General features: G+C 33.2%; 2 protein-coding genes across 14 annotated transcripts in view; one reads left to right on the forward strand and one right to left on the reverse strand.

Annotated features, from left to right (window-relative positions):
* Positions 1–369: 369 nt before the first annotated feature.
* LOC138713318 (18S rRNA aminocarboxypropyltransferase) lies at positions 370–10,639 on the reverse strand. Of its 8 annotated transcripts, none has more exons than XM_069845310.1 (6): positions 8,962–9,222; positions 7,559–7,740; positions 6,105–6,318; positions 5,054–5,233; positions 541–588; positions 370–510 (listed from the first exon to the last, which is right to left on the reverse strand). In XM_069845310.1, the coding sequence occupies exons 1-6, from the start codon at positions 9,113–9,115 to the stop codon at positions 422–424; spliced, it is 867 nt and encodes a 288-aa protein (XP_069701411.1). In that variant the 5' UTR covers positions 9,116–9,222; the 3' UTR covers positions 370–421. The 8 variants fall into 8 exon arrangements, with proteins under 8 accessions (XP_069701411.1, XP_069701413.1, XP_069701412.1 ...); XM_069845312.1 differs by having other exon boundaries at positions 370–504; positions 538–588; XM_069845311.1 differs by having other exon boundaries at positions 370–507; positions 538–588.
* The window catches only part of LOC138713317 (nonsense-mediated mRNA decay factor SMG8), a 50,589-nt gene continuing 48,662 nt past the window's right edge, over positions 8,839–10,765 (forward strand). For 4 of the 6 annotated variants that reach the window (XR_011335839.1, XM_069845302.1, XM_069845306.1 and 1 more), the window contains exon 1: positions 8,839–8,939. The gene's annotated coding sequence lies outside the window, so the exon portion shown is untranslated. Of the gene's footprint in view, positions 8,940–9,218; positions 9,373–10,765 lie in introns of those variants that run through there. The other 2 variants (XM_069845305.1, XM_069845304.1) reach the window with 2 other exon arrangements.

Below are 10,765 nucleotides of genomic sequence, written 5' to 3' on the forward strand. Positions count from 1 at the left end.
ATTATTTCAAGAGAAATTCCCAGTTGATCGAGTTCCAAGTTGTGATACAATTCATAAATTAGTTAATAAATTTCGGCAAATGGAAAGTGTTGAAGGCGACATATAGTGCTCAGAGAAGAAACTCCAACACCTGAAAAATTCTCCTAAGCAGATGCCAGAAATTTGTAGAAAATGGAGGGAGACAGTATTTCTTTGCATGACATGGTGAGTATGTAACTATTAAAGTGCATTAGATTTTTGTAGCCACTCTAGCATAACAAGTAACCACAAAATCATGTATGGCCCAGCCAGCGGAAAGCGATAGCTCATCAGCTGGCACAATTCCTGCCGCAGCTCCAGATGATAATTGGATGACCCATTACATGTATGTAGAAGAAAAATCGAAACATTTTTATTCTGAACTTTTCAAAATTTCATTTTTTCACAATTTCTCATTTGTATTGCCGGTTGCGTTTATACAATGTACATTTCTTGAAGTTGCATTTGCCATCTCACTATTTTCTCCTCCTCCTCCTCCTCCTTCTTCTTCTTCTTCTTCTTCTTCTTCTTCTTCTTCTTCCGGCTCTGATGAAGAAATATCAAACATATCTGAAAAGGAAAATCAGTTTAAGTACAATCACATCTAAATATTTTCACGTATCATGTTATACAACAAATTTTACTTTACCGTTGAATGGAATATAACGAGAAAATACTTTGATGCTGCAAGAAATAGATTTAGAAATTTTCATGGAAATACTTTAGACGTTACCAGAATTTCTAATATATATCATTGCATATATTGTATTTACTAATGGCGGATACCGGTACTTGACTTTTTGTCATTCACCCCTATGAAGCCAGTTGTGTAGACCAATTTACCCACGGAGTTGTTGCCCAGGATGCGCCATAGAAGACTGGTTTATGTTGCACCACATGAGATGATGGAGATTTGTTGGGGTGCCACAGGGGAACCAGAGCTCCCAGAGAAAACACGTGTTACCTGGACCATGGGCTTGCCCAACACAAGTTATAAATCGAGGGTGCGCTGGGGGGTCGAATCCAGACCCACAGGATTCCAAGTCCAGTGCTCTAGCCACTATACCACCATGGCAACTCAGCAGCATATTAAAAAAAATTAACAAAATGGTCATGACTTTTTCTTTTCGTGTTTTTTTTGTTTCTTGCACAAGATAAAGATATAAATGAAATGACCAGTCCAGTATATATCTCCAGACTTCTATGTATTATGTTAACAATTATTGAATTATTTCTACTTCTGGTTGTAAAGATATTAAGTCCAAAGAGTATTCCAGACCAAGCTAGTTAGCAACTGTGCTTAGTAAAGAGTGTTTTACTATAAATAGTAGTACAATTACGATCCCTTTTCGTAATCATACTTATTACACGTGAGTGAAACAGCAAAATGTAGTTACTGAATTAAAAATTGCTAATCACAAATAGACGGAGTTATGCAATAGACCAACTGACAATTTGCAAAAATTGAGATATTTGCACAGATCTGTTGTTGGCTGGATTATTTAACGCAGAAAAAATCAAGTATGCGAAATCTGCATTTTGCTGCTATTTATAAGCAAAATTCGTTTATTGCATAAAATATATTTATTTATTTTGCTTTGCAATATTAAATCAACTGCTAGTCTGTTATTAAAAATCAGTTAGCTTTTTTTGTTTTAGTATTATTTGTGCTATTTTTTTGTAATACCATAGTATGAAAAATGTTATGTTTTATTTAACGACGCTTGCAACTGCAGAGGTTATATCAGCGTCGCCGGATGTGCCGGAATTTTGTCCCGCAGGAGTTCTTTTACATGCCAGTAAATCTACTGACATAAGCCTGTCGCATTTAAGCACACTTAAATGCCATCGACCTGGCCTGGGATCGAACCCGCAACCTTGGGCATAGAAGGCCAGCGCTATACCAACTTGCCAACCAGGTCGACCATAGTATGAATGTTACAATACTTCTTGCATATAATGTTTAATAAAAACCAGATTTATTTCAATGGTCAGTATCTCGAAAACAGGTTTTTGGCTGTTGGTCTCTTATTCCGTAACTCCGTCCAAATGAAATATCCATGGTAGACAGAATATTGAGTTGTATAGGTAGAGGATTGAAACAAGCGATGGAACATAATGAATATTTTGGTGAAATGTTAGTGATTTTAGTTTGAGATTTAAATTATTTGTGGCATTAAGTACTATTTATTGGAAAATTGGAAATGTAACTGATAACAGAGAAAAAAAAAGTGTGTGTCATCTTGAAACTACAGTAGAACTTGTTCAAGGCAATATGTAATAGCAGAAACTTGTGCAATGCAAACAAATTCTCTAGTCCTGGCAGATGGAACAGGTATTATAATGTTAATTATTTTGTATATTACAGAATCTGCCCAATGCAAAAACAGCAATATTTGAGGACTTCATCAAAAACTACTTATATAAAATACAAAAAGAAAATTCAAAACTAATGTACTGTATTTTTGCTATATGTCTGAATACCCCATCTTTTACCATTTGTTTTTTATTTATTTACTCTGGTGGAGTTAAGCCATCAGGCCTTCTCTTCCACTCCACCAGAAATGCAATACAACTACAAGAAAAGTTATACATCTTAATGCAATTAATCTAATGTAAAAACATGTGACAGAATGAATGTGACATAAAGAACTGAACATACAAGTAGAAATAGAAGGTAGTAATAAATAGTCTAATATATTAAATGATTAAAAAAAAATGATAACAAAAAAAGTAAAAACGTATCAAATAAACACAGACACAAAATAACAGTGACACTCAGCATCATTTGTTGTCACTCGATGAATCATTGTTCTTACAAGTGGCTTTATATTGCATAAAACAAAGAACACAGTACAGTATCCACCTCTATTGTATCGAGAGAAGAACATTTTGGAAAACTGTCACTGAAATGCCTTCCTATAATGATGCTGGTCATGAGTCTACTGGGTTTTCTTAGAAAATCGTAAAGAGGATTACAAAACAGGTAGATAAGCAACAAATTGGGTTTCACTCTGCGTCGTTGATAATGCTGAGTCTCACTGTGTTAATGCCACTGTGTTAATGCCACTGTGTTCAGTTCAAAGTGTATCATGGCTCGCTATATGCCGTCATGTGGCTAGTCAATGAGCCTAGAGAATTCAATCTTCCTACACTTCCGCAGATGTGTTTTACCTATGTGCCAGAGAAGTTGCCTAGAAAGTACGGCATTCATTCTGAAGAGTGCTTACCGATACGAATGGTGACGCCGGTAGTGGCAGGAATGTGAACTGTTTCGAAACTTGTACTGAGGTGAGTTTCTTTCTTACTGTCGAGATATGGGGAGAGGGTTAAGACAATTACTTACGTATTTGTTGACATTAATTTCGATGGTCAACATGGACACGGAGCATTTGATTTGTGTTGTAGAATGTTGCTGTACGCAACCAATGATAAATACCTTGTGTATGATTTGGCCGCGCAAAACACAGTTCGAAAGAGGTTATGGTAGCACACAGACCGCCATCTGTTGCTATGACATTCAAGTTATACCGTACACGTTCTCAAGTTCAGATTGAACGCCTTGATTAATAGGCAACTTCTCTGACATAAAAGTTGAAACTCGCTTCAAATCGCTGACTCATCAACAGTGACGTCATGACACACTTTGAAATGAATACACAGTACACAGAGAGAGGGAAGAGAATAAACTTCTCTTATTCGTGGAAAAAAGTCGTCATTGGCGCAAATTGTACAGATGCTCCCACTGGGACATTTTAAGTGTGTAAATATCTGGTGTAACTAATTCTAGTGTTTTTTTTTTTCAGTCGTTACTTCAGATAATATGTAATGTTGAAATAAAACTTCTTATTAAATATCTCAGTCTTACCAGTAGGTGAATGCTTTTTTATTGCACCTTAATGTATTACATATTTCTTTGGACAAATGTTTCGCTACATTTAGCATCATCAGGTCCATATTGTATTCACGAATTCAACACATTACTATAAATACATAAACTTAAAATATATATCATAAAAGATATTAAAAGTTAAAGGTTAAAATAAATTGAGTATCTATTATTGGTGTGGAAAGTACGATCTGGTAATTGATATCATTAATTCAGCAAACAGCTGGATACATTAAGAAGACTGAATTGAATTAAATCATGGTATGTAATTTTATTAAACTGCAGTTGAACAACCCATAGCAGTGCATTAAGAAAAGAAGACCATCTATGACCCTACAATTGAATACTTTAGGGATTATTATCATATACCAGGACAGATTGAAGTATTTGGATTATTGTTTGGAGGAAGGGGAACAATCCAAAATTCTCAGTTGAATGTTTTAAGTGTTTTGGAATTTCTTGAAAAATTTTGAAAATTTTTGCTATAGACGTAATTAAGTATTCTGTTCAGATTTTACGTAATCACCTGTACACCTAAATTTCTTTATATTCTATCTGATTACTAATAATTATTGAATAAACGTACTTTCTCAAGGGTAGCTTCCATTTAAAAATAATAATTATAACACAAATGTTTACTTTTATTTGTTTAGTATGCTGTGTTTTTTGGCAACCCTTACTGAAGGGCAGCTACCCTTGTGGGATTTATATATACTTGTACATAAAATGTTAAAAATTACATAAATACGATAAAAATGTAAGGTGTGTATATATATTGACAAGATGGTTATAAATTCTACTTGACTATAAACTCAGTAGCTGCTCTCTGGGACAGTTAAAAGATATTCCTTGTGCATTAAGGTGCAATAAAAAAAAAAGCATTCAGCTACTGATAAGTAAGACTGAGATATTTAATAAGAAGTTTTAATTCTAGTGTAATAATAATATTGTACAACAATAATAACAATGCAATATGCAATAATAATACCAGTAATGTTAATATTACTATATGTATCATATATATATATATATATATATATATATATATACATATATACATAAGCCAGTGTTGCAGACTTCGCTCATAAACAGGTAAATCATCTTATACAGTACCATATGTAATTAACAAAATTTAAAGAGTCATACCTTTTTTCCGTAGCTCCTTTTCGTGACGAACTTCCTCCAGGTACTTATTTTGGACAGCCACAACAGACGAGCTGTCTCCATCACAAGCAGCGTATAAATCTAGTAAATCCTGATTTAATTTCATAAACGATTTACCCCATTTGAATTTGCTGAGATACAGCTCAGCCTCTTTTTTATAACCTGTGTAAAAAAAATTAGAGTAATAAGTAATAACATAGCAATTGTATAGGAATAAAATAACCAGAAAAAATTGTAATATGGTTTCAATATTACCACTCAAAATCTGTCATTGTATTTATAGGCTTATATACATGGGGTAGGCCTATTCACACAATTTTTATGAAACAAAGGGGATATTTACAAAAAATTTAAGAAAAACCTGTGACATTAAAAAAAACATTAACAAATTTAAAAAATCGTTGAAAACAATTTTACTGAAATTGTAGTGAACATTTATAATCATATGACTTTTTCGCCGATTTATTTTGCAGAGATAAATGCTTCTTTGTTACCGTACTTTTCTGATTTATATATCTGATCAAGAAGTTTACTTTCTTTTGAAATTGTCATAAATTCAGTACACGATACCTTTAACAAGTATTTCGCCAATCAGAAAGGTCTTCACAATTTGAACTTTTATTCTATTTTTTTATTGATAAAGAGTTTACTAGGGAAAAAGATCTTCCATAACAGCATTTCATCCAAGAATTGCTAGACAAAATCCTACTAAATTAACAGTGTTCTTAATATTAATATTTTTACTATTGAAATAGACAAAATATATCACACCATTTTTCATAACTCTGCATTGTTTTGGTACTTCAACACTGTCTTCCAAATTAGTCTTAAAATAGTTCTGTATTCATGAAATTCATCTACAAAAAAACTTGACGAAACTACATAATCACAAAAAAAAAAAAAAAAAAAAAACGGAACATTTGAGTGGCCCCAAAAAAACTTTTAGGACAATGGAATATTTTGAGGGGGGAGGAGAAAAAGAATGTTTTAGGAGAAACAGGGCAAATGCAAACCCTAGTATATGTAAACACACCTGTTATGTGAAGAGCTGCAGCCAGAGCTTCAACACAAGATAGCTGGCACGGTTTCCCGTAATTAACTGGATTGGCAGCAACTAGAAATGGTAAAAGACGGTTGTGTGGCGATTTCATCTGAGAGAATGGTGTCTCATCAATTTTAGCCCATGAACAGTCTACTACAGCTAACCCATGTGCTGAAATGATGGACTGGTCGCTAGGTGATACACACTGAAACAATTATAATACAAACTTAGTGTAACGAAATTAAATGGGAAATGGCACATGTCTATTAGCAAAAAAAAGGAGAATTTTGTGTGTTGTGATCACTCTTATTGCCATCACAGAGGTAAGAAGTTGTAATTGAAAGATCTTTTCTATCATCAATTAATCAATAATTTTATTGATTTTTCTTACTAGACGATAGCTTTTAGTTCATAGATGTATAGTATAGTAAATGTAAGAAATGAAAGTTAATAAGGTATATTTACACAAACATATCCTTAATAATACTCCTTGACTTCGTATTCATTGGATTATGTGATGGGGAGGACTTACGATAGGTGTCCACACTCTCAGGTATGGTACCTAATAAAGCATAAAAGAACATTATAAAACTTTCAGTTTCTTAGGATAAAGTCTCTCTTCCTATAATCTAGCTCACAGATAAGTTTAATGTATGTGAAAAATAATGACAACATCTAATATCCCGTTAAGTGCATGTAGGGTATCTCGAATTTACCAGTTTGAAGTTATTTATCATATGGAACTTCAAATCAACATGATTTATAGAAGTTGGATCTAACGCAAAAATTTTTCATACAATTAAAACAAAACATACAAATCATGGATAAGTAGGGTTCCCAACCATCTAGGATTCGGCAGAATTGACCAGAAATTGTATGCTATGTTCCCAGTGGAATTTTTTCTTCATCAGCACAGCAAAAAATCCCGGAATTAGAAGAATTTTCGATTAGTAACAATTTTTGAACATGAGTGATGTGGGAAGAAGGAAATTTGAGCCAAGTGCATCTCTTCTTTTGACAAAAATTTAATTAATTAATTAATGATAATTTATTTAATCTGGCAGAGCTAAAGCCTACTGGCCACTATTGTCTAAAAGTTTTCAAAACAAAATATTGATGTTTATGTCTGTCAGTATATTAACTCTTAATTTGCTGTTTACCAATTATGACAAGTAAGTGGGTAAATTAGTTTGAATTAAAATTTGAAATGTGATTAGCATGTAGGCTAAGATAATCAACATACCTATTAAATTAAAATGGTCACACCAACTAATTGTTATGGACTCTACTTTATTCAAATAGATTACTTTTCACAAAAACTGTGCAAATTGCTCTTAAATTGTCGTTTTGCTTCAAGAACAACTTTTTTCCTGTGCTTTGTATAAGTTATCCTGGAATGCACCAACCCAAAGTTGAGAACTCTATGGATAGGTTTTGCTCATTACCTTTTCACCTACAGGTGTTAACACGACACCACCAAATCTCTGTCCTAGTCTTAATGTCTTTACAAGACCATGACGGGAAAGTTTTCGACCAGAACATTTCTTTGGATCACACTGACCAACATCCCACATAGCCACTGGAAATGGTGCTCTAACAATTTGTAATGGCGAGTCTTCTTCATCATCTGAAATAAAACTTTGAATCAAATTTTGTTGTTCACTGTATAATTTTATATCTTTAGAATAAAAGGAAAATCCTTTACAGTAATTGGCATTAAACAAGATAGTTTTTAATAAGTATAGATAGTACAATAAATGGCAATAAAATTTGCATTTTGAAATTGAAGTAAACTGGCTTCAGTCCACTACTGTGGAATAATGGTTAGCACATCTGACCGCAAAATGAGCAGTCCCGGGTTCAGATCCTGGTTGGGTTTTATTCCGGGGTTTTTCCTCAACCAATTGAAGCCGAATTGCAGGGTAACTTTTGATGTTGAACTTCGGACTCATTTCGCCAACATTAATTCACATATCATCATCCATACAATAGTCTGGGTTAAGATCACGATGCGGTACTTGTACAAGAGCATGGCTGTTTGGCTATCCAAACATTCACAGAATAGGAGGGTAAGCAGGTCCCTTCTTCATACAAGGAAAAAAAAAACTGGCTTAATATCATGTGTACCAGTATCATACAGTTCTATACTTTGGTATCATCATGAATAGAATAGTGGAAACCGAGAATAGTTTTGGACATTGCAATTCATTCATTCATAGTTTTCTGTCAAAGGATAGGTCTTTCACTGCAAAATCAACATTCTCCAATCTTCCCTATTTTCCATTTTCCTCTTAGTCTCCCGATGTTGCAGTTTTTCTTGGGAAAGATAAATGCGACAACTTCCCATTGCTTTCCGCACACCACCCTCTATCGCATCTTAAAAAATCTCAGAAAACCAGCGTGAAGGTAAGGAGAGTGGATTTGACTAATTATATAATACAGTAGGTCCTCCGGACTTAACCGAAATTCGCCGCAAGGGTTAAATATCAGTTCTATCAGGGTTTTAGACCCAATCAGAGACAATTATTAAATTTAATATTAGACCTAATTGCAATTTCATTTTGGGATGCACAATAAATTGCGTTTAGATATTTTCATTGTACTTAGGATGAAAATACACTTTTTTTTAGGTCTCCTAGATGGGATAAAATGCAGCCTAGGAATGCAGTTACTGTATTGTATTTCGCTACTTCTAAATAAATCAATTTGGCATTAACTCCACAACGTTGGTACACCTGGAAGAAGATGGTGAATGTAGCTGTGTAAAATGTGCAGCTTTCGCAAAATATTGTTATTCTCTACTCAATGCTGAAGACGAAGTGTAAGGTATAATAAAGTATCTTCCTACCACTATCACAGTTTGAATCTTCAAGTTTCAGATCTGAGACACGATCACAGGGCACATTGTCGTCATCACTATAATCATATTTTCTTTCTTTCGGAACGTAATCTCTTCTTTTGAATCTGTCATGTTTTCCTTTTCTGCGTTTGGTTTTGTTCATTATTGATCGGTGTATTTTAATGTAAAAGTATAAACGATCTGCAGATTTTAAAAGGCAAACTAATTGAGAAAATTACGACACACGGTTGCTGTACTTGTTACTCAGTGTGCGCAACTCAAGAAACATGAATTCCGCTACAGTTGTGGATACTGAATAAATATGGATAAATCAGAAATGTTATGGGATCAGAGAAATCACGGACAGAAATAGTTTTTATTGCAGTTGCTAGCATAATTTATATTGTTTAAAAATCAAAGGTGTGAATCATATTCATTTTATTTCATATATATTAACAATGCTTAAACATGAATAAGACGTCTTTTGTAATTATTTTATAAAGACAAGTCTGAAAACAAGTTGCTTAACTTATTTTTCTCTCTGTAATGACACAATACAAATTTTAATTTACTTTTATTATTAAGTAATGTCATTACTTAAAGTTGAGACACATGTAGGCCAAATAAGCATATTATAATGAATTTCTTTTCTTACAGACCCTAGAATAGACAATGCAGGTTAAATTTTTATTTTTTGTTATTAGCATATGGCTCTACTATTGAAAAAATCGTTAATGTGGTTCTGCATCTTTAAGTATATAATTATGTTTTTTGTGTAGATAATATAAAAATTAAATAAGATTCCTGTGGCGTTGGAGTAGTTTTATCATACATTTGTTGGTTGAATCTCCTAATATTATATTATAACCTAATTTGTATAGGTCTCGCAGCATATATTCATATTTTTCAGATCTCATTTTATTCTCATTAGCCTAAAGCATTTACAATGGCAGGTAATAGTAAATTTCTTTGCTACAATTAGGAAATCAGTGTTATTGTAATTTCTAATGTGATTACAATCATTAGCGTCATATCTTTGAGAACATTAGAGTTCAGTAAATATATAATTTATATCCTCCATGTTTCTTGTTTGAACTTTGGGCAATTCCGTGGTGTCTGATGTAAAATTCAGATGATTTTTACATCGTATCTTTTGTTTTTAATACTGTAATGTCTTTGGAAATCAAATAATGTTCTCACATGGCCTGAGAATATCAACCCTGAAGACTTTTTTATCATTGAGTTCCCAAAGCTTTTCTGAGTTTCATTCATTAAAATATAATGAACAAATGGGTCAGTTTTTACAAAAAGACTAACATATCACATCATACAGGCCTACACATATTAGAAATAACTGGCACAATATGGAATAGGTAAAATTGAAACTAAATTGAAATCTGCAGACTGTGATTAATTAATATAATTTTTAAAGAAATAGTGACCTCGAGTAGCCTACCTACACAGGGTATACAGGAGTTTCAGTCTTCCTAACAATGTCTCTTTTGAAATATGTTAATGCAGTCTACATACTTGTTCAGGCCAATAATACTTTTTTCCAGTGCATTACTTTCACTTCTGCTTCTTTAATCTTAACTGATTGTACCTCACCTGGTTAAAGCATATTGTCATTCAATCTCATTATACCTTCAGCCATTACGTTATCAGTAAGCCTATCTGATGAATCACCATCATCCTCATTATCAGAGGAAGAGGAGGGAAAACCAACATAAAGTGAGTTTTTGTTGAAGAAAATCGGTTGCAAAATAAAAGATTGTTGTTCCCACATTAGTTCACAGTGTTACGTTCACATGTT

Source organism: Periplaneta americana, chromosome 14 (genome assembly GCF_040183065.1).
Source record: "Periplaneta americana isolate PAMFEO1 chromosome 14, P.americana_PAMFEO1_priV1, whole genome shotgun sequence".
Taxonomy (NCBI): Eukaryota; Metazoa; Arthropoda; class Insecta; order Blattodea; family Blattidae; genus Periplaneta; species Periplaneta americana.

What these genes read in the sequence shown, in the direction of transcription:
- LOC138713318 (XM_069845308.1), bottom strand. Translation starts at nt 9,115, where the DNA reads ATGAACAAAACCAAACGCAGAAAAGGAAAACATGACAGATTCAAAAGA. An exon ending in AGATTCAAACTGTGATAGTG is followed by an intron (nt 7,741 to 8,961) that starts GTAGGAAGATAC and finishes GTTTTATTTCAG; the next exon opens with ATGATGAAGAAGACTCGCCA. An exon ending in TAACACCTGTAGGTGAAAAG is followed by an intron (nt 6,319 to 7,558) that starts GTAATGAGCAAA and finishes TAATTGTTTCAG; the next exon opens with TGTGTATCACCTAGCGACCA.